This window comes from Hylobates moloch, unplaced genomic scaffold (assembly GCF_009828535.3).
Source record: "Hylobates moloch isolate HMO894 unplaced genomic scaffold, HMol_V3 SCAFFOLD_5, whole genome shotgun sequence".
Taxonomy (NCBI): Eukaryota; Metazoa; Chordata; class Mammalia; order Primates; family Hylobatidae; genus Hylobates; species Hylobates moloch.
In genome coordinates, this window is record NW_026652280.1 from 98,411,716 (window position 1) to 98,435,083 (window position 23,368).

At 51.4% G+C, this 23,368-nt stretch overlaps 2 protein-coding genes across 2 annotated transcripts in view; one reads left to right on the plus strand and one right to left on the minus strand.

Moving 5' to 3' along the window:
* The first annotated feature begins 1,424 nt into the window (after positions 1-1,424).
* On the plus strand, positions 1,425-12,288 carry SH2D2A (SH2 domain containing 2A). The gene is made up of 9 exons (XM_032154110.2): positions 1,425-1,478; positions 2,056-2,144; positions 2,932-3,116; positions 3,859-3,948; positions 4,137-4,305; positions 8,714-8,860; positions 9,031-9,318; positions 11,187-11,357; positions 11,959-12,288. Exons 1-8 carry the CDS (start codon positions 1,445-1,447, stop codon positions 11,352-11,354), a joined length of 1,170 nt encoding a protein of 389 aa, XP_032010001.1. The 5' UTR covers positions 1,425-1,444; the 3' UTR covers positions 11,355-11,357; positions 11,959-12,288.
* Positions 12,289-17,728: 5,440 nt separating this feature from the next.
* PRCC (proline rich mitotic checkpoint control factor) overlaps positions 17,729-23,368 on the minus strand; it is a 34,099-nt gene continuing 28,459 nt past the window's right edge. The window contains exons 6-7 of the mRNA XM_032154114.2: positions 21,220-21,285; positions 17,729-18,172 (exon numbers count right to left, since the gene is read on the minus strand). Coding sequence (XP_032010005.1) covers positions 18,086-18,172; positions 21,220-21,285 — 153 coding nt within the window. The 3' untranslated portion in view covers positions 17,729-18,085. The remainder of the gene's footprint in view (positions 18,173-21,219; positions 21,286-23,368) is intronic.

Below are 23,368 nucleotides of genomic sequence, written 5' to 3' on the forward strand. Positions count from 1 at the left end.
GCCTAAATCACAGTGAAATTAGTGAAAGGAAGTCTAGCTTCTAGTCCCAGCACTCACACCAACTTCTCAGACATTGAAAGGCCCTGGCCAAGGCACTCCTCTGAGCTTCTGGTAAATGGGGATAATGTTCCTGTCCCCTTCTTAGTTTGCGAAGATCAATTCAGAGAGAAATGGGATTGGTCCTTTGGTATGGTGGGAAGTCTAAGCGCATTGAAAGTTTAAGACATCAGCACTGGCCAGTGCTGTGGCTCATGCCTGTGATCCCAACACTTTGGGAGGCCGAGGTGGGTGGATCACTTGAGGCCAGGAGTTCAAGACCAGCCTGGCCAACATGGTGAAACCCCGTCTCTACTAAAAATACAAAAATTAGCCAGGTGTGGTGGCGCAAGCCTGTAATCCCAGCTACTCGGGAGGCTGAGGCACAAGAATCCCTCGAACCTGGGAGGCGGAAGTTGCAGTGAGCTGAGATTGTGCCACTGTAGTCCAGCCTGGGCGACAAAGCTAGACTCTGTCTCAAAAAATAAAAATAAAAAAGATGTCAACACTGATGTTATTAATGACAACTGCTGATAGTGTTGATACTAATGATGACCTGCTTAGCTGGAGGAATTCTCTTTCCTTCCTCCAGGATTGCCTGGTTTTGCCCTAACTCAGCTCCATTATCTGCTGAATGATGGAAGCCAGGCCCCCTCCTCTCTAACCCCTTGTCTCATAGATTTCTTTTTTTTTATTATTATTTTTTTAAAAATAGAGATGGGCTCTCACTATGTTGCCCAGGGCTGATCATGAACTCCTGGGCTCAAGCAATTCTCTCGCCTGAGCCTCCCAAAGTACTGGGATTACAGGCATGAGCCACCATGCCCACACTCATAGTTTTCACATGTCCTCAAAAAGTCCTTCCAGAAGTCTGACCCACATCCTTCCTGTTGCAGCCCTGCCCCCTCCCTTCCTCATGTCTCCTCAAAGCATGATCCATAAGCACCTTGTGTGGCTTATCCTTGAGGGTGACATCCCCATTCCCACTGCTCAGAACAGGCCAAGAGGCAGAGTGGGAGATTTTCCAGAGAGAAAGAAATAGAAGCCAAGAGAGATGAGAGAGAGAGAAAGGGAAGTTCTAGTTTGGGGTGAGGGAGCAGAGAAAGAATCTGGAGGGATGAAGGTCAGGCAGCAGTAAGGGCTTCCTAACACCTAAACACAGAGTGACACAGATACCCCCCACCACTATACCACCGCTATCTACAGCTGCGTGGCTTCCGGGGGTGGGACAATCCTCTTAAGGCTTTCCATGACGTGAGTCCTCTGCCAGAACTAAGGCTGTGGGTAAGGCGACATTTCCTGCCCCTGGGGCCAGGGTGAGAGGAGAGATGATGAGTTGCTGACTGTGCACACCTTTCCGGACCACATACACACACCCTGCTCTGGGATCCCTTGTGAGGCTGCCCTCATGGAGTTCCCCCTGGCCCAGATATGTCCCCAAGGTAAGTGTAAAGTTGGAGGATATGGGTGGGAGGGGGCACAAAGATCCCCATCCCCCTGCCCTCCCTCCTGGGCTTGAGCTCCCACTTCAGGGATGAGGGGCCCCACTCTAAGCCAGAGCTGGCAGGGCTGACTGGCAGGGCGACCACAACCCTGCCAGGGGCTCCGTGCCCACTCATCCCTGAGGATAAAGGTGACAGGGTTTGTTGAGGGCTTCTCAGAGAGGAGAGAGGAGGGAGCAGGAGGATGAAGGGAGGAGGAAGCAGAAGATCCTGGACCAGAAGAAGGGCCTGCCCTGAAGTGATCTGCCTCCTTGACCATCCGAAGGCCAGCCTGACTCCCAGCCTCTCCTTCTAGGCACCTGGTGTCCCTCACAACCTCCTCTGGCAGTATTAGCCCCCCATGCCGCCTTGGCTACTTATCCTCATGCCTGAGAAACTCCCCTGCTGCACTTCTGCATTTTTCCTGTTCTTAAGACTGTCCTAGCCCTCCAGGTCCCCTGAGCCTGGGAGGGATGGGAGGCAGAGACAGACATAGTTCCTCTCTGAGAAACCCCGGCAGCCCTCTTTCTGCTCACAGGGAGTCACGAAGCCCCCATCCCAACCTTCAGCACCTTCCAGATCACAGACATGACCCGCAGGAGCTGCTGGAACCTGGGCTACACTGCGGTGAGTGGAAACCTGGGGCGGCAGCGTGGTGCAGCTCCCTCATCTCTCCCACCCACCCTTGGGGAAGGACTTGCAGATGGACAAAGGCCACTCCAAGAGAAGGCAGGAATGATCCGGGTCTGCCAACGGGCTGGGGCACAGAGGGAGAGAACGAAAATGAGGAGTACCTCCTTCATGCGCTGAGTTGCCCACTTACTCCCTTGCTGCTCCTGGGCCCTTGGGAAGTTCAGGCTGAGTCCACAGGTGACCAGGGTGCAGCGCATTGAGTCCCAGAAGCAGGCATCTGCACTCTGTGTCAGTGACCTTCATTTGCCCAGTGCATTCCACATTCCTGTCTCAGTCCTTCTCTTCTGCCCAGTCAATAATTTTCCCTGCGAACTAGGTCAGTCCCTCATATTATGAAGTAAGCCCTCCCTCATTCTGGCCTCTAGGGTGACTTCCCGCATCATGTTTCTTCATCCTCCAGGCCAGGGAATGACTCTGTCCATCTGGAAGGCTGTGCTGCCTTTCCCGCCCCTCCTAGAGCACAGTGTGACAGCTCACTGCTGCTGGATTAAAAGCCCTCAGGACCCAGAGGGCAGTGGAAGGAGAGTCTCTGGAGGCCAGAACAGCTGGAGTTGAAAAAGGGATTTAAGTTAGACTTTAGGAAGGACTTTCTGGGCAATTGTACCCTAAAATAGACAGGAGAGGCTGGGTATGAGGAAAAGAAGGTGGCAGGTGGATCAAAGTCAGGAGAAGGCCCACTCATTGTGCTGCTTCCCCCTCCTTGAACTCTTCCCTGTTTCAGGCATCTCCCCAGGCTCCGGAGGCTGCCTCCAACCCAGGGAATGCTGAGAGAGCAGAGGAGGTACCTGGAGAAGGAAGCCTGTCCCTGCAGGCGGAGACCCGGGCTTGGTTCCAGAAGACCCAGGCCCACTGGCTCCTGCAGCACGGGGCAGCCCCTGCCTGGTTCCATGGCTTCATCACCCGGAGGTGAGTCATGGAGGAGGAAATTGGCCCAGATAGGGGCAGGGCAAGTCCTGGGTCTGGGTCCTGCCACCTGCCAAGAATAGATGAAGGCTCCCACTTGTACCAGTCTGGAGTAGATGGAGGCGCCCACTCCAGGCCCCCACTCCCAGAGTTTTCCAAGCCTTTCACTGAGGCATCTCTCCAGGGGAGATCATTGGAGAGGCTCCAGTCCAGCCCTCTGTGTACCTCAGCTTCCCCTCTCTAGGCCCCATTATCCTCCTGTCCCTAAGGCCTCGAATGCTGGTATTTTCCATCTCTGTCTTCCTCTAGGCTTACTCCATCTTTATCTCCCAGCACTCTCTTCTTCCACCCTTGCAGATCCTCCCTCCTCCATTTCTCAGCCTCATTTCTTCCTATCTCTTTGTTCACCTCCTCAGTTCAACTTTGACTTCTGAAATCTGGAAGTCCAACTACTTTCCCATCCCTGTTGCCGCAGTAGCAGCCCCTGCAGGCTGCCCTTCCAGGATGAGGCCAGGGGAGGATGCGGGGGTCTCCTGAATGGGACCCCTGGCCGCTGTCCACGCCTAGTCCCTGCAGCCGGAGAGCAGCGCCCACATGCTCTCTCTCCCTGTCTCAACCCTAGCCTTTCTCTAGCCGCTCCAGCATGCTTGCTTGGGGGTAGAGGCTCCTCCTGAGAGCCGGGGAGACAGAGGCAAGGCTGGAAGTGTCAGAGCAGGGTTCGGCCCCCTCTCTCCGTCACCCACAGGGAGGCAGAGAGGCTGCTGGAGCCCAAGCCTCAGGGATGCTACTTGGTGCGGTTCAGCGAGAGCGCGGTGACCTTCGTGCTGACTTACAGGTGAGGGGCGAGGCCCCGCGGCGGGCGACAGAAGGCGGGACTCGGGAGGGGCGGGGCTTGGGTGTGATCCCGTTAGGAGCCGGGCTCTTAGCTCATTCCCCGGGCTGCTGAAGGTGGGGATCACGCCTCGCGCTGGTGACCCTGGCCGAGGAGCGGGAGATAGTCTGATCCCTAACGGCGCCCTCCAGGAGCCGGACTTGCTGCCGCCACTTCCTGCTGGCCCAGCTCGGGGACGGGCGCCACGTGGTGCTGGGCGAGGACAGCGCCCACGCGCGGCTGCAGGACCTGCTGCGGCACTACACGGCGCACCCGCTCAGCCCCTACGGGGAGACGCTCACCGAGCCCCTCGCCCGCCAGGTACGCGCCCCAGACTCTGACCAGAGAGCCCAGGGTCTAGGGCCGGCGACCCTCCCGCTCAGAGCCCAGGCGCAGGACGCCGCACCAGGCACTTTCTCATCCCGAAACACCACTCGGGCATGCCTCCCTTACCCAGGCATCTTCATCTTCGTGGGAGGGTGGCAGGCCCTTCGAGAAATATGAGTGCTGGGTTGGCGGGGTGGGGGCGTCCTTAAGAGACCAGCCCAGCCACACGGAGTCAGAGGGGCAAGGAGAGACCAGGGGCACACAGAGTGATTTGGGGTTTTGTTTTTTATTTTGTTTTGCTCTGTTTTAGACAGAGTCTCGCTCTGTCGCGCAGGCTGGAGTGCAGTGGCGCGATCTTCTCTCCCTGCAAACTCCACCTCCCGGCTTCAAGTGATTCTCCTGCCTCAGCCTCCTGAGTCAGCTTCCCCCCACTAGGCCCCATTATCCTCCTGTCCCTAAGGCCTCGAATGCTGGTATTTTCCACCTGGTATTTTCAGCTTTGACTTCTGAAATCGGGAAGTCCAACTACTTACTTTCCCATCCCTGTTGCTGCAGTAGCAGCCCCTGCAGGCTGCCCTTCCAGGATGAGGCCAGGGGAGGATGCGGGGGTCTCCAGAATGGGACCCCTGAGTAGCTGGGATTAGAGGCGTGAGACACTGCGCCCAGCCTAGTCATTTGTTTTTTAATGTAAGAGATATTTACGGAGTACTTAGGGCCTACCAACTGCTGGCATGCCCTGAGAACAGACCCATGAACAAGACAGACAGATGGGTCTCAAACTCACAAAGCCTACTTTCCAGCAGCAAAAATGGACAAGTAATAGAAATCCAGTGTGGACAGTGTGATTCAAGAAGAAATACAAGGTACCATTTAGCCTAGCAGGCAGCAGTGCACAAGTTCAGGCAGTGCTGAGGGACCACCACTTGAGCGGTGCACAAGTTCTGGCAGTGTTGTGTGCCACGCAACCTTCTGGGCACTGGAAAAACAGGAATGAACATAAATGACCTGAATATCTCCGCCTTCAAGAGTTTCCATTCTAGAAGGAGGAGACAGACGAGTGAGTAATATGGATAACAAGCAAAGAAGACAGAGTCTGTCTAGTAATGATGAGTACACACTGACAAGAAAATCAAACAGCTCCACCAGCTCCACCTTCTAAGCAGACCCAGCCTCCACCCTCCTCATGCCTCCTGGAGGCACCTGCCTCTGCTACACTGGCCCAGGCTGCCGTCATTTCATGTGAAATATTGTTGAAGAGTGACAGGGTTGGGGCTGTTCTACACAGGGTGTCAGGAAAGGCCACTCGGGTAAGCGGACATCTGAATAGAGACCTGTATGAAATAGGAGAAGATCCATGCAGATAACTAGAGGAAAAGCATTCTTGGCAGCAGGCACAGCAGGTGCAAAGGCCCTGAGGCAGGAGGAGACTTGGTGTGTCTGAGGAATGATGGGAGCAGAGAGGAAGCTAGCATGGGTGGATCCGGTGACTGAGGGATAGAGAGATAGGAGATGAGATCAGAGGGGTGAGGGAGGGGGGCCCTGTAGACTCTTGTATGCATTTGAAGTTTTATTCTGAGCAAGACGAGGTGGCACTGGAGAGTTACAAGCTGAGGGGTGACATGGCCTGGCAAGTTTCGGGAGGGGCAATATTTCACATGAAATGATGGCAGCCTGGGTCAGGGTAGCAGAGGTGAGGGCCTCCAGGAGGCATGAGGAGGGTGAAGGCTGAGTCTCCTTAGAAGGTGGAGCTGCTGGGTTTTTGTGGGATTGGTTGAGGAGTGTGAAAAGATGGACTTGTCATTGACTGAGATGAGAAAAGTTCTAGGAGGAACACATCCAGGCAGCGGGCGGGTGATCAGGAGTTCTGTTTTCTACACGTGCAGTTCAGCATGGAGATGTCAAGTAGGCAGCTGGAATTCAGAGTCTGGGGACTGGGACAAAGGGATGGGCTGCAGACAAATATTGAGAGTCACCAGCACTTAGATGGACTCTAAAACCTTTAGGAGGGGAGAAATCTCACTCAGAAGTCAGTGTAGGTGGGAAGGAAATGAAGCCCAAGTCTCCAGCATTTAGAGTTTGCAGAAATGAGGGGGAACCGACAAAGAAAACTGAGCAGAGCGCTCAGAAAGAGGAGAAAAGCCAGAAGAGTGTGATGCTCTGGAAGCCAAGCGAAGAAAGTGAGTGAAGGCAGGTGAGGGCAGAGGGTGGAATTGACACTGGGTTTGACAGAGAGGAGGTCATTGGTGCCCTAGACAAGAAGAGTTTCACAGAACTTGATTTGGGTCAGTTAAAACAAGTGGGGACAGTGCCTGTGGTCACTGCCTTTTCTGTGAGGAACAGGCAGAGACCTGAGATTCACAGGGCGTAGGGAAGTCTGGGGGTGAGGAGGAGCCAGCCTGACCTGAGAAGGCTGAAGGCAGAGCTATAGAAGTCTGAGATCACACAGAGTCTTGTCACTCAAGCTCTCAGAAGTCTGACTTATCCTGGGGCAATGCGCAGCCACCCGAGGATTGCTAGGGGAGTTTCTGTAAGATTGCTCTGCTCGAAGACTGGAGAGTGGGTTGGAAGGGCAAGGCGATGCAGGGGGAGGAGTCAGGAGGCCTGAACTAGGATGCTGGCCATGTGAATGGAGAAAAGTACTCAGATGTGAACGATATTTAGACAGTGGAAGGAGCAGGACTTGTGTTTGATTTCATGTCAAGAGGAAGGAGGTGGAGGCATCTAGGCTGATTCCTAAGGTGCTGTTTCGGCAGCAGGGTGGAGGTGCTACTTTTTATTCAGGAAGGAGATGCTGAAAGAGGAGGGGGTTAGGGCAGGAAAAAGAATTCTTTGGTTTCCACAGTACACCTGCAGTACACCTCCCGATAGAGACGTGCACTTGGTGGATTGCAGGAGCACGGGAAAAGCCCTGTGACCTTAGCCTACAGTGGCAGCAGGCATGGGGACAGCATTCATGGACCAAGGGCTAACACGGAGCTAAAAGCAGACCCTCTGTGAGATGGAACCATCCCACATGGGGCTCCTCTCTCCTGAGGTGGTCTCTGCCCTTAAAAATTTTAGCTTATGGCCGGGCGCAGTGGCTCACACCTGTAATCCCAGCACTTTGGGAGGCCAAAGTGGAGGATCACCTGAGGTCAGGATTTCGAGACCACACTGGCTGACATGGCAAAACCCCATCTCTACTAAAAAATACAAACATTAGCTGGGATGTGGTGGTGGGGGCCTGTAATCCCAGCTACTTGGGAGGCTGAGGCAGGAGAATGTCTTGAACTCAGGAGGCGGAGGTTGCAGTGAGCCGAGACTGCGCCACTGCACTCCAGCCTGGATGACAGAATGAGACTTGGTCTCAAAAAAAAAAAAAAAAATTTAGCTTATATCGCCATAAATTAACCAGCAGTACAGAAATAAACACAAGCACAGCTGTCATGGAGATTGGTCCCCATGCCAATAATTTTTCAGCTAAAGAAGTGTAAAGCCATGTTGCATTTTCACAACCACAGGCACAAATGGAATCTGGCCTGGCCCTGTGTTCCAGATGAAATTAAGTTTAATGCAGCCAAGTGTGGTGGCTCACGCCTGTAATCCTTTTTTTTTTTTTTTTTTGAGACGGAGTCTCGCTCTTTCACCCAGGCTGGAGTGCAGTGGCGCGATCTCGGCTCACTGCAGGCTCCGCCCCCCGGGGTTCACGCCATTCTCCTGCCTCAGCCTCCCGCGTAGCTGGGACTACAGGCGCCTGCCACCTCGCCCGGCTAATTTTTGTATTTTTAGTAGAGATGGGGTTTCACCTTGTTAGCCAGGATGGTCTCGATCTCCTGACCTTGTGATCCGCCCGCCTCGGCCTCCCAAAGTGCTGGGATTACAGGCGTGAGCCACCGCGCCCGGCCTGGCTCACGCCTGTAATCCTAAGACACAGGAAGGCTGAGGTGGGAGGATCACTTGAGCCCAAGAGTTCAAGACCAAGCCTGGGCAACATAGTGAGACCTCATCTCTACAAGAAATGAAAACACAATTAGCCGGTGTGGTAGCACGTGCCTGTAGTCCCAGCTACTTGGGAGGCTGAGGCAAGAGGACAGCTTGAGCCCAGGAGGTCAAGGCTGCAGTGAGCTGAGACTGCACCACTACACTTCAGCCTGGGCAACAGAGCGAGACTCCATCTCAAAAAAGAAAAACTTTAATGCTAGATATGGCCTGTGACCAGAGCTTACCACTGCCTCCATCCAACCCTGGGTCTCCTTGCCGTCACCACCCCTCTTCCTCATCCAGGGAACCCAGCCCAGGCCAAATTTCTGTGCCCCTCTCCCTTCCCCCATCCTCCACTTAGACTGGATTATTTTGTCCTCCTGATCACCTCCCCCTCCCCAATGCTCCACCGAGTCCCTCAGACATCCTTCTTTCCCAGCAGACTCCTGAGCCTGCAGGACTTTCCCTGAGGACTGAAGAATCAAATTTTGGAAGCAAAAGCCAGGACCCAAACCCCCAGTACAGCCCAATCGTCAAACAGGGGCAAGCCCCAGTCCCGATGCAGAAAGAGGGGGCTGGGGAGAAGGAGGTATTGGGCTGGAGGGGCTGAGGGAGTGGGAGGACAGGCCTGCGAGGGGGTGCAGGCAGCGGGGAGGAGGAGGGGCCTAGCGGGGGCAGAGGCTCAGGCTGGGAGTTAGGCTCGGGCTTTAACACTGCCTCCCTCACCCCACTCCTCCCTGGCCTCCCCTTCTCTCCCAGCCGTCCCAGCTGCTCAGGCCCAAGCCTCCCATCCGCGCCAAACCTCAGCTGCCCCCAGAAGTCTACACAAGCCCTGTTCCACACCGCCGCCCGGCCCCACCCCCCAAGCCCTCCAATCCTATCTACAACGAGCCTGATGAACCCATAGCTTTCTATGCCATGGGCCGGGGCAGCCCTGGGGAAGCCCCCAGCAACATCTATGTGGAAGTGGAAGATGAGGGCCTACCCGCCACCCTTGGGCACCCTGTCCTACGGAAGAGCCAGTCCAGGCCTGTCCCAGGAGGCCAGGTAAATGGGTATGCAGGGAAAGGTGGGTGCAAGAAGGTCTCCCTGTAGGTAGATGGGGGAAGGTGAAGAAGGTGTTCAGAGTGGATGCCTGGGGCAGGGTAAGGGGCAGAGGTGTGAGGTGACGTGGGAAGGACAGAATGATCCAGGCGCCAGCCTCCCTTCTCCAGGCCCAGAGACTGACCCCTCTTCTCCCCAGAGTCACTCAGACCTCATCTTTGTCAAGCCCCCATGCCCTCCTACCTCACAGAGAAAACAGAGGCCCCCAAGCAGGGTCCCCCTCCACCTCCCGCATCGAGGCTTTTTTGATCTGCGTCCATCTTGTCCTGCAGGCCCTCTTCAGACGCACCTGGGGCTGACCCCACCCCATGCCTCTCTGGCTCTCTCCCTTGGCCTTCACGGCCCTGCTGTCCTGGAGAAAAAGAGCACTTGGGTTCCCTTATGTCATCTCAGTGAGCTCAGGGGAGGGGGACTCTACTCTTCCAGCCTGCTTCTGTGTACTGCCTGTCTCCCTCTTCCTTCTCCCCAGCCCTAAGTCTTCTTGCCTACCCTTCAAGTCAGTACCTCATGCCATGGGTTAGCCCCAGCTGCCATCCCACCCTCTCCCTTGGCCTCTGCGGCCCTCCCAAAGCCCTTCCCCAGCCTCCATCCTCAGACCCTTCCCCATCCTCCCTCCCTGCTGGTGCCCCAGGCTCCCTGCTCAGCCTGAGCCTGCTCGCACTCACCCACACCCCTGCCAACGTCTGCTGTCCTAGAGCTAACGTCGCCTGTCCATATCTCCGTCCAAACTTTTCTCCAAGCTTCTGGTCAGTTACCCCCAGCATCCCTCAGCCCCTCAAACTCAACACGGCCAACACTGCTCTCACCCTTGCCCTCCAAACAGCTCAGTCCCATGTTCACTGTCCTGATTGCTAACTCTCCAGCTACCCAGCTAGCCAAGCCAGAATCCCAGGGCTCCCTCAGCACTGCTCCCTCTTCACTCCCCCAGTAAGCCACTCATTCCTGCTGGATCTCTTCCTAAGTATATTTTTCCTTCCCCCAGCTCCAGCCCCCATCATTGGGGTCTGGCTTTGTCACCCAGGCTGGAGTGCAGTGGCATAATCATAGCTCACTGCAAACTTGAACTCCTAGGCACAAGTGATCCTCCCACCTCAGCTGAGATTACAGGCTCGAGCCACCTCACCTGGCTCCCAAGAGCTTCTTAACTGGTTTCCTAACCACCATTCTTGCCACTTCTGATCCACTCTGCACCAAAGAAGCCAGAATGGTCTTGCTGAAGCAGCTGCCTGGCCCATGATGCACTCTAGACTTGGGTCGGGGTGGGGGGTCTCACCTCCTTAGCCTTACCACCAGCCGCTCCCATTCTCCTAGAATGATTCACATTTCTCTAAACTCACCAAGTGGTTTCAAGCCTCCTGGGGTTTGCACCCGCCAGTATCTCTGCCTATAGCAACTTCCTGCAACCTCATCCTCCCACTGCCTGGCAACTTTCTAATCATCCTTCATGACCAGCTTTCCCTTCTCAGAAGCCACAGAGGCCACTCCCTGTGCCTTACACACACCTGCCATGCCACTGATCATCTGAGACATCCATCTCCTCCCATCTCCTTCTCTCTGTCTCTTCCCTAGTTTAGAGTGTGAGTTCCCTGAAGGGAGGGGCTGGGACTTACCCATCTGTTTCCAAAGCACCCAGCCCAGTGCCTGGCACAGAGCAGGTGCTCAGGAGATGTTTGTTGAATTAATGAATGAGAGGAGTTTAGATACCCTCTCTGGAAGCCAAAGTCTGTTCAGATCAGATGTCTTGAGACTGCAAGTACACCTAGGAGGCAGAGGGTAGAGGGTGTAACCTAGAACTGTCCTTCTCTCTGCAGAATACAGGTGGCTCCCAGCTGCATTCTGAGAACTCTGTGATTGGGCAAGGCCCTCCCCTGCCCCACCAGCCCCCACCCGCCTGGAGACACACCCTCCCCCACAATCTTTCTAGACAGGTGCTTCAGGACAGAGGACAGGCATGGCTCCCACTTGGGCCTCCTCAGTAGGCGGTAAGTCTGAGCTTGGTGAGGATAACTTGGAGCATCAGGTCCAGAGATCTTCACACACACTTGGCACCCTTTTCGGGAAATGTGGATGGAATAAAACATAGGTGTTCAAAGCTGGAAAGGAGCTCAGCCATCATCTATTGCAAGGATGGCAAAGAGGTGTCATCTTGCATGCCAACTCCAATCCATTGGTCGTGGCTGCCTAGAGTGCTGCATTGGAAAGGATGTTAAGGTCATATCTGAACTCAGCAGAAAAAAAGCACATGATTGATTAGTGATGTCTGCCACGGGTAAGAGCAGGAGGATGAGCAGCATTATATTTGTCCTCACTGATCAAATTCAACTCCCTCACTATGCGGAAAAGAAAACATAGCCTGAGAGGGACAGTGACTTGGCCAAGGTCAAGGACTAGAACCAGGCTTCCTGATTCCCTGTTTAGTGCTCTGTTCCTTACCACACATCCACAAACTCAAGTCCATAGGAAACATCAGAGATTTCCTCAAACAGGAAATCTGGCCACTTTCCAGAGTTCTACTGCATGGAGGCCTGGGTGCTTGCTGGGTCCCCTCCTGTGGATCCTGGCTTAACTCTGTCCCCCTGACAGGTCTGGCCTGACCCCCAACAAAGAAGCCTGGAGGTCAGAGAAGCAAATGCAGAGCCTGCTCCCTCCTAAGAGATCCCAAGAATCCAATGGCTCAGTCCTTGGTGATCTAAGACAGCAAAGAAGTGTGCAAGGAGGGCCCTGTTGGCTCCCACTGTCCTGGTTTCTCCTCTTGGAGTCTAATTTCCTTGGCCCTCTGAGCCTTTTGAGTCTGGGCCCTGGTCCAATGCTGCTGTTGTCTGAGGAATGGTTTGGTGAGAACAGATGTTAGAACTTGTTTGTTGATTCTTGTCTGGCTAATAAATCATCACCAACTGCCTTCCCCTACAGGGATTCAAGTCCTCCAGGCTCCTTCTGTTTCTGTCTCTGACTTTCTCTCTCTCATACTGTGGAAGACAAGGAGTTGAACTGCCACTGCAGTGAGGGTGGAGGGGCTTGAGGATTGACAGACACCAAGGCCAGGGACACAGACCTCTGCAAAGTATTCCTTCTCTGGCTGGGATGGGTTGAGTAGACAGCCAGGGACATAGGGGTGGCTGCACCACCTGAGGCATAAAGAAAGAGGGGCAGAGAGGTGCGCAGTTGAGGGACAGCCCCTTCACCTCCTCTGCAACCCCCCTGCCAAGTACAGGACTGGGGAGGAGGAAGATGTGTGTGAGCCCCTTAGAGGACAGGAATCCCCTCGGAACTGGCTCCAGGCCTCTCATCTTCCTAGCCTCGTGGGCTTAGGCCCTTTGCCTCAATCAGGATCCCATTCTCTCCCCTATCCCTCTTGCTTCCCCCTTCTCTGCCCAGACCCAATTCAGAGCCAGCCTCCTGTTCCCGTGCAAAGCTCTACACTCTGGGGCTCTGGCATATGCCCTGGGTCTTACTTTTGTCTCAGACTGGGGACTTTCTTTTTTTTTTTTTTTAGACAGGGTCTCGCCCTTTGCCCAGGCTGGAGTATAGTGGCACGATCATAGCTCACTGCAGCCTTAGCTTCCCAAGTTGCTGGGACTACAGGTGCCCACCACCAAGCCCAGCGCTAATTAAAAAAAAAAAATTTTTTTTTTGGCTGGGCGTGGTAGCTCACGCCTGCAATCCCAGCACTTTGGGAGGCCGAGGTGGGCAGATCACCTGAGGTCAGGAGTTCGAGAACAGCCTGGCCAATTTGGTGAAGCCCCATCCATCTCTACTAAAAATACAAAAGTCAGCCGGGCGTGGTGGCACATGCCTGTAATCCCAGCTACTCGGGAGGCTGAGGCAGGAGAATTGTGTGAACACGGGAGGCGGAGGTTGCAGGGAGCCAAGATCGCACCACTGTACTCCAGCCTGGGTGACAGAGCAAGACTCTGTCTTGGGGAAAAAAAAAAATCATAGAGACAGGGTCTCACTATGTTGCCAGAGCTGGTCTCAAACCCCTGGCCTCAAGCTATATTCCTGTCACAGCCTCCCCAAGTGCTGAGATTACAGGCATGAGCCACCATGCCCAGCCAGACAGGGGGCTTTCTAAGGCAGGGCTGTGTCTGCCCCTGGATCATCCTCAGGGCTCAGAGCAGAGACAGCCCCTCCAGAGCTGCCCAGGCCTGGGGACTCCTGTGGTCCCATCTGTGCAGCCTGTTCTTTTCACACTCATTCCTACAAGAGTCTAGTCCAGGCAATCAGCGCCAGTCAGGGCCCCTGTATCTACTGAGGCACAGGAAGCTTGCAGACCCTTTCCTTAAGCCACAGTCCCGAGGCCTGGGCACTGCCACCACCACACCACCCCCAGCCTGGCCCAGGCGCCAGCTCCAGTGACTGGCCAATTCCCCTCCTTTCCACTCCAGTGCTAATCAGCTTAAGGAGAAATATGGTTGCTGAGTCAACAGAGTTGGAGTTCCACTTCCCTTTGTTTAGACCTCAGATCTAAATGTCCTCCTGAGCAAGAGGAGAGGTGGGGAGGGAGGCAAAGGGGCAGGGAGGGAGGAGCAGATGGCTTTGCTGAAATCAGAGAGGAGGCTCAAAGTGCCAGAAAGGTCTCAGATTAGACGCAGGGAGTCAGTTACCTCGTGGCTGATTCCTTGGGGCAGGGGAGGAGGCAGAAAAGAGTGGCATATTTATTGTACAGCAAGAGACAGAAATCAGAAAGTCAGAAAATAGATTTCCCCAGACTTTGGGGTATAACAGAATGGGCAGGTGTGGGGAGGGGACCAGAAGTGCCTAGTGACCCACTTGGTGTTTCTGGAGGAGAAAGCCTGGAGCAGAACAGGGGCAGGAGCAAAGCCAGGGGCAGAGCAGGACCTAGGGACCTTCTTCTTCCTTCTGCAGCTCCACAGAGCATGGGGTGGACACACCAAAGGGGTGGTGGAGCTCAGATGAAGCTATGGCATCAAGAGCCCTGGGTCTGTTGTGGCCCTGTGCTAACTAGTTGTGCAACCTTCAGCAGGGGAACCCTTTTTCTGTGCCACTCCTCCCTCCATTCCTTATGCATGGAGATAATGCCTCATTTGCACACAGGGTCTCATTGCACACAAATGAGACCGTGCAAGTGAAGGGCTTTGAAAAGCAATACTGCTGGGGCTAGAAGGGACTTTAGAGACCCTTGATGACAGAGTGTTTGGCTCAACTAAAGAGGAAACTGAGGTCTAGAGAGGGGAGGTGACAGGGAGCCAAAGGCAGTCAGGCCCAGGGACCAGATCTTGTCATCCCAACCCAGTGTTCCTCTTAATACCCCGGGGCCCCTCCTAGGCTAAAGGATAAGGTCCCAGTCTTGCTGAGGGCCACAGCTGCAGGCCCAGCCCTGAAGACCAAGGTGGTGGAACCTCCCTCCCCGTCACGAGGGGCACCCCTGCACAATCCTGCTGACTTTACTCCAAGGTGAGGCCTGGGGCTGCAGTGAGACCTCAGGAGGGAGAAGTTGAGTAACTTGTACAGGAAAAGGGAACTGGGGCGATTATGCTGAGCGAGACTCCACATGCCAGGAGGGGGAGGGCATTTCTCACCAACAGTCTTCCCGTGGTCATTCCATCCCTCCTCCTGCCTCCTCCAGGCAGAGCCTCTCTGGCTGAGCCCACTCTTAGATCTGTGAAAGGGCAGCCTCTCACCCTGTCACAGCACATGGAAGACCTTGCTGTGAGCAGAGAGCACTGCTGCCACTACAGGGTCCAGCTTTGTCCTCCAGCCCCTGCCCCTTCAGCTCCACACCTTACCCTGATGGCTCTTTCCTGCTCCAGCCTCCCCTGAGCTGCCCCTTTCATCCTATCTGCCCCCTCAACTAATGCAGCACAGTCTCAGTAAGGTGATCTGTAACTCTGGCTCAGGGGCTTCTCAGGGGAACTGAAGAGTAACATCACATCCCATGAACCCACTCAGGGAGGGGCGGGGCTCGTCATCACTGAGTCCTCACTTGAAAGAAAGCTGAACTTAGGCCAGTTGCGCTGGGCACGGTGGCTCATGCCTATAATCCCAACACTTTGGGAGGCCGAGGCAGGTGGGTCACCTGAGGTCAGGAATTCGAGACCAGCCTGGCCAATGTGGTGAAACTAAAAATACAAAAAAATTAGCCGAGCATGGTGGCGGGCACCTGTGATCCCAACTACCCAGGAGAATCGCTTGAACCCGGAAGGCGGAGGTTGCAGTAAGCCGAGATCGCACCACTGCACTCCAGCCTGGGCGACAGAGCGAGACTCCATCTCAAAAAAAAAAAAAAAGAAAAAAGAAAAAGAAAGCTGAACCTAGAGGGAAAGGGGTAAAAAGGGGCAGACGGGAGCATGCAGCCCAGAGTGTTCCAGCATCCTTGCCACTTCCCCCAGGCCCCACTGAACTTTAACCACTCCTCCATACATTGGGGCTTCTTGGACAGCGAGCTCAGCACCCCAGCTAGAGTGGAGATGTGGCTGGGCCCCTCCGAAGGGGCCAGCAGCGTTGCAGAGGCACTGAAACACCCTCATGACGACAACCGCATCATCTGTGTGAGGGTTCTAAGTCTGATCCTCGTAGACCTCAGCGTCTCCAGCTCCACTGTTCTGCTCAATGTGACACTGCACATCCAGCTTTGCCCTGGCCCCACCAACATCTTCCAGGGCTAATTGGATCCATTTCTGACCAAGGCCTTCACACCTTTCTCCTTCTGCCCCTTGGCTGTTGCTGCCATGCTAATTTTAACCAAGTTATCACTCTTATTTCTCCCTCATTCCTGTCTCTGTCTTCTGTTCATCAGAACTTGAGGCTACCACCTCCAGGAAGCCCTCCCAAATAAAGTCTATCCGTTTTCTAATTGTTGATTATTTCTCAGTGACCAGGAAATTCCAACCACCAAATAAAATGCCATCTTTGGTAGGACTAAAAAGTGGCTTTAAAAAAAATGTGGGTTAAGACTCTTGAGTGAACTGAAGGAAGTGGGAGGCAAGAGGACCCTTAGGGATATCTAGCCCAATTCTGTCCATTTCCAGAAGATCTGGGAGTCTCCCTCTCACCGTCTTCTGCCTCCCAGCCCAGAGCACTTCCAGCTACAACATGACGCAGCCCCTAAAATGAGAAAGTTGAATTACTGAATCCCAGGAGTGTGGCGACTCATATGGGCCGGGCTGCATCTGTAGCATACTGGATATAAGAAAGGAAGCACTGGACTCATTGGAACCTAAGATTTTAGGCCCTGCTGAGCACACCTCACCACCTGTGATGCCCCAGAGGGGCAGATCTCAGCCCTGACCCCCACTGCCTCTGTGAACACTGGGAGCATGGTAGGGTTGAAGCTCCTTGCTGAAGTCTTGGCTGGATGCACGGATCTGGACAACTACAGCCTGAGTGTCCCTGTGGGATGCAGGAGCCCGGTCTGGCTCCAGCCCAAAGTAGGTCAGATTTCAGATAAGCGGGTGCTTTTCCTGTAAGTGATGAAACCCTCTCTGTACTTAATGAGAAACAGACTCCTCAACTTACCCCAGCACACAAAACCAGAAGCTTGGTGAGGTTACTAACTTCTGCCTCTTCCTTCCCATCCCCAGGTCCCCACCACATACCTCAAATGCCCCTATGGCCTTAGCCTCCCCTCTCTGTCACCAGGACTGCCAAACACTAATTCTTTCCAGTGTTTTCCTGCAACAGTACACTCAAGCATCTATTTCTGGTCAACAGCTCCTCCACCTGACATCCAATGCTCTCTTGCAGCAGTTTCCTCAACGCTACTTTCCTGCAGGAAACCACAGCAGCTAAGCCCTACTGGAATCCTGGTACCCTTAGCCATATTTTTCAGTGGTGGTTTGCAGTATGATTTGCAAATTATTTTTGGAATCATCCCATCTATCTTGCCACTTCTGGGCATCACAGTGCCTTACAGATAATTGGAGTCTACAGACCATGTACCTCCTTTCTTCAACAAAGGCTAGGGCTCTGGAAGTCTCCAAGGGTATCTCTCTAGCACCCAAGTTCAATATGAAGCTTCCAAACTGATCCAGACCAATGACTACCAGTGTCAATCTGAATCATCTTTAGGGAAAGGGATTTTGCCACTTTACCTCCTGCTGGATAGGATTTTTATGCCTGACACTATTTTGTGCTAACAGAAAAAACCTCCTGACTTCACCCAGTCTCCAGAGGTACCTGAGATTAGCAATACATATTTGGGATCACAGGCCTCTCTGAAAATCATCCCGCCTCATATAAAGTTGTGCATACCATTTCTAAGGTTTTCAATGGCCACAAACCCAGCTAGATGGTGGATAGAAAGGAAAAATAGCAAAGCAATCAGGCAGCTCAAGATCATTTGGAAGGTGCTTTACACAAGGTAAACACAAATCCAGGGACAGGGCAGGCAACGTTTGTCAGACTGAATGTTTTATTTCAACAGACATCCCTGGTTTAAAAAAAAAAAAAAGTGGTGGTGGGGAGGGTTCAACATTTCATCACACCTGACAGAGAGCAAAACTCCCATCCCAGAACTCAGAGCCCCTTCGGAGGCATCACACAAGTCTTCGCTAGCTCCAGGACAGAAAGGAGCTGAATTTTCTAATTTGTTAAGAAAAATCTATCAAATGTGTTCATTCTCGCAGAGGCGAGGGCTGGGTCCTTGGGGAAAGAGATCCTGGGCTTAGAGCAGCTGGGGTCCCAGAGGTGAAGCTGGGGGCCAGGCCAGCTGGGCTGGCAGGAGATCCTGGGAGCAATCAGTTCCAGAGCCCTAGAATCCATATTTGGCTTGGGTCTGACGGCGGCTGAGCTTGTTCTCTGACCAGGTGTTCTTCAGTTCCAGCTCCCGCTCCTTGGCCTGTGGCAAGGAAGAAGGGTAGGGGAGGGTCAAACTGGAATTCTGAGAAACACTGTCCTCTTGCCTCTGTGAGCTTCCCAATTTAAAATCTTTCTTCTATCAACACGATTATGGGGGAACTGCAAACCCCTTGAAAGACTTATCGAAGTAAAAGGGGAAGGCCCCAAGAAAGCAAAGAAAAATCATTTCTTTGGACAGTTATCAAGGTTTAAGCAGAATAATGACTCAAGAATCCTGGTGCTTCCTCTAGTAGAATTAAAACTCAAAAGCTGAAATAGGAAATGGGCAAATGAAAACTAGAATTTAGCATCTAAAAGGAAGAAAATCAGCTCTCTTAGACAGGAAGAAAATCAGCTCTCTTAGACACCCAACCGGCAGAGTAGGAGAGGACAGTCTCAAAGGCTTGGACCCGTCAAAACAGAACACCAACAAACAACTGCTTAGCCTGGAGATACAGTTTTGCAGTTGTGTTGAATACAGTGTGTGGTACCTTAGAAATTCAAAGGATTTTAAAGTAATGACTGAAGCTGTGAAAAACTGAGAGGTACAAGAATGACTTCTTTCTTCTGATCTCAACAACTCCTGGCTCTATATCACATTCTGGAATGTAGAAGTACCATCCTAGAAAGGGGATTCTCAAGACCCCTCAAAAGTTATCTGATGCCTGCTCATCTCCTTTGGAATTTGGGGTGGGGGTTAAGAGATTGAGTTTAAATAATATCCTACTCTCAAATCCTTTCCCTACAAACCACAAGACAGGGAAAGAGTACAAAGGAGTTCCTGAAAGGAAGGTGAAAATATGACAAAAACAATGAAAGCAAGATTTGCCATGAAATCACCAACCAGAATGTACACTTCCCAGGAAAGAGGCCAGGAAAGGGTCTTATTCATGTCTGCATCTTTGACACCATTTAGTTCAATAAGTCTTAAAAAGATATTTAATGACTAAATACAGTTGACCCTTAACACGAGTTTGAGCAGCACAGGTGCACTCATACATGGATTTTTTTCTAATAAATATTTAATATATTAGAACTTTTTTTGGAAATTCGTGACAACTTGAAAACACAAACTGTGTAACTTAGAAATACCAAAAAAATTAAGAAAAAGGTATGTTGTGAATGCATAAAATATATGTAGGTACTAGTCTATTTTTATCATTACTACCATAAAATATACACAAATCTATAGAAAGTTAAAATTTATCAAAATGTACACACACAAATACAGATCATACATGGTGCCATTTGTAGTCAAGAGAAACATAAACAAATATAAAGATGAAGCATTAAATCCTAACTGCATAAAATTCACTGTAGTACACACTGTACTAGTGTCATCATTTCACAGCCACCTCTTATTGCTATTGCAGTGAGCTCAAGTATTGTACCTGCTTAAAACACCACGTAATGCTAATCATTTCCACAGGAGCTGCTTGTCTCTCTAGTATGTTGCATATCACAGTAAAATGTGCTATCTCAGTTCTTGTGTGTTTTTCATTGCGTACAATATCATAAATCTTTTTTTTTTTTTTTTTTTTTGAGATGGAGTCTCGCCCAGGATGGAGTGCAGTGGCGCGATCTCAGCTCACTGCAACCTCCGCCTCCCGGGTTCAAGTGATGCTCCTGCCTCAGCCTCCTGAGTAGATGGAATTACAGGCACCACACCCGGCTAATTTTTTGTATTTTTAGTAGAGACGGGGTTTCACCATGTTGGTCAGGCTGGTCTCGAATTCCTGACCTCGTGATCCGCCTGCCTCAGCCTCCAAAAATGCTGGGATTACAGGCGTGAGTCACCGTACCCAGCCCATAAATCTTAACACCATGGAACCCATACAAAGTGCTGCTAGTCATGCTGACGTGCTCCCAAGCAGCAGAGAAAAGTCATGACATTACAAGAAAAAGGTGACTTGTTTGGTACGTTCCATAGACTAGGGTCTGCAGCTGCAGTTGCCTGCCACTTCAAGATAAATGAATCTAGCATAAGGATCACTGTGAAAAAAGAAAAGGAATTGCGCCACTGCACTCCAGCCTGGCAACAGAGCGAGACTCCGTCTCAAAAAAAAAAAAAAAAAAAAAAAGGAAATTTGTGAAGTTGTTGCTATCGCTGCAGCTATGCCAGCAGGTGTGACAACCCGGCACATTTTGCAAAATACAAAATATGTGTTATCAGTAAGGATTCTGGTCAACAGTAAGCAATTAGTAGTTAGCTGTTAGGGGAATCGAAAATTATACACATAGCCTGGGCTACACAGGAAGATCCTATCTCTACAAAAAAAATTGTTAAATTAGCTGGGTGTGATGGCACACAACTGTGGTCCCAGCTACTTAGGAGACTGAGGTAGGAGGATCATTTGAGCCCAGGAGACGGCAGCTGCAGTAAGCTGTGATTGTACCACCGCACTCCAGCCTGGGTGACAGAGTAAGACCCTGTCTCCAAAAAGGAAAAAAAAAAAAGTTATACACAGATTTTTTACGTTTAGGGTGATGGCATCCCTAACCCTCTGTGTTGGTCAAGGGTCAACTGTATTTGAAAGCTGCCCAGTCATATTAAATAAATACCAAGACATATTCCAGTTTCAAAAGACATTTTTGGATTACCTGTAATTCTGAATTATCTGTGTTGATGTTCCCTGCCACAGAAGCGAAGAATATAAAACCAACCTCTTCCTCAGGTGGATGTTTGGCCAAGTTGGTGAATCAACATTTTTTTTAAGTTTTTTAAATTACTAGAGAAACTTGTTATTTAAAAGAACCCTATGATAAACCATTTCACTCTCCTCTTACATTATGTTTTGGATATCTGGATTTTCACTTAAAAGAGTTTTATTCCAAGCACCTGCACCTGAATCTTATCTGCATTGAGACTGAAGTAGAGCAGGATAATTCTGAAGGATGTATCCCCTCCTAGTGGCCGCTCTGAGAACAGGAGAGGATGCCTGCTAAAAGATGGGCCCTGGCATCTGGGCTTCTAACTCGTATCTCAGCCCTCAAATTCCCAGATTTACAGAGATCTTGCCTAAGCCAGAGCCCTCAGCTGTCTCTCACCTGATGAATAAGATATGTAATCTGGTGTTTCCGCCGCTGCTGGCCGGTTGGCTGCTCACCTTTCTTCTGCAAGAGAAGAAAACATATTCATTAATCCACAGGATGGAAGCAGAAGTCTCTCATGTGCCCAGATGGTGTGGTGTTAGGGACTAAGAAGCCAATTCCACAGCCCAAATCCTGGGGGAGAAAAGTTGGAGCTGTTTTTACCTCTATGTACTTACAAAGCCTTTATTTTTATTAAAGCCATTATACAAAAAACCCAGCTCAGAACACTTGCCTGAAATACGCTGCTAATATCCTCCACTAGACTGGAAATGCTTTGAGGTCAGGACTGTCTTCTGAGTCTTTGGTAATCCCACCCCACCCCTAGCACCCAGCATGGGGTTCTGTCTGCTGTGGACATCTGAGACCAGTTTTACTGACTGCAGTCAGTCCGAAACAGTTTGTGGGCCAGGGCACAGGTGACCTTCTGCCCCCCTGCCAGGCCCTCCCACAATCCCTGTGCCCATCTCCCTTCAAACTCTCTTCATCTCTGTCCCGCTCTCCCCAGTCAAGCCAGATGTCTAGCCTGTCTCCCACCTACTGCTTATCAAGCTCGCTCCCATCAATCACCTCTGGCTAAAAACCCCCACCTTCCCCATTCTAGTAAGTGCCAGCAGCTTCCCTGGAATTAGAAATTTCACAATCACTCTACCTCTCCCCAATCTTCCAGCTTCCGCCGGTAACTGCACTGAACCCATAACCAAACTTTGATGCAAATGATTTACTGTCAAAGTCTATATTGGTCTGGGCTTTCATTCTGCGGTTTTTCTGTCCTCTGCCAGAGTTGTCTCAGACTAGAAGCTTCCTAATCATCTCCACCCAACTCCCAAAACTCCTCTCTAGAGTCTCCTCAGCACTTATGTAATCAATTTGTACTGTAATCATTTACACTCAAGTGTCCTTAAATCTCTTCTTCCCAACTACGCTGTCAACTCCTCAATGACAAGGACCGTATCTTTTTCTCCTTTTAACAAAATCTAGTTGAATATAATGAGACGGTGGCAAGAAAACTTGGAGATAGGAAAATGGCAAATACTAATTGCTTGCTGCTATTTAATGTCATTTAATGTGACAGTTAAAGATGACACACATAAAACATCCAGCTCCATTCCTGGCCCACAGTGAGCATTAACAACAGTAGCTATTACTACGTGACTATGCTTCTCGACCCACAGTTGGTAGAGCATGCTCTCCTAAGTGGTTTTTCCAGTAAACAGTGATGGATCTATGCTGATCTAACCACAATCCTTTGCTCTGTCCTGTATGACCGTCAGCATTCAGTTAAAACAAACGGCTGGGGCTTGTATGGCCATCTGTGGCCATAGAACAAAGCAAAGCAAGTGGGGGGAGGAAAAGGGAACAAAATCCTCGACCTTGGCCCTGCTGGTGCTGGGCTCAAGTCCAGGGTTTTTCCACATTTCCCCTCCTGTGGCAGGCTCATAAATGTCCACATTTGCTGTTCTCAGCTACTAGGTGAAGAAATGTTCATCATACTGACTGAAGAAAACTAGGACAGAGAAGGCAGGAGTGTGATGTGGGAAATGTGATGAATAAAAGCACTGGAAAGACTACAGCTGGCTACCATCAATAATGAAGAGAACACAGAAGAGTTGCACGCTCAGAATCTAGGGACTCCAGGACTTCTGAGGTGCTGTTGCGCCCACACCTCAAAAATGTGCTGAGCCAGGTCCCAGCTTGAAACAATGAACTAACTGGGGCTGGGTATAGTGGCTCATGCCTGTAATCCCAGCACTTTGGCAGGCCAAGGCCAGGGTGGGTGGATCACTCGAGGCCAGGAGTTTGAGACCAGCCTGGACAATATAGTGAAACTCCAACTCTACAAAAAAATACAAAAATTAGATGGGTATGGTGGCATGCACCTGTAGTCCCAGCAACTGAGGTGGGAGGATCACTTGGGCCTGGGAGGCAGAGGTTGCAATAAGCTGTGACTGAGCCAGTGCTGCTAGCCTGGGCAACAGAGTGAGACTCTGAAAAAAAAAAAAAAAAGAACACCAAAAAATGAAAACAATTGGAAGGAAGGAAGGAGGAAAGGAGGGAGGGAGGGAAGGAAAGGAAGAAGATAGTATTTTAAAAGAATAAAAATTAA

Coding starts and splice junctions, on each gene's coding strand:
- SH2D2A (XM_032154110.2), top strand. CDS start 1,445: ATGGAGTTCCCCCTGGCCCAGATATGTCCCCAAG. Junction 2,145..2,931: donor GGAACCTGGGCTACACTGCG/GTGAGTGGAAAC, acceptor TCCCTGTTTCAG/GCATCTCCCCAGGCTCCGGA. Junction 3,117..3,858: donor CATGGCTTCATCACCCGGAG/GTGAGTCATGGA, acceptor CGTCACCCACAG/GGAGGCAGAGAGGCTGCTGG.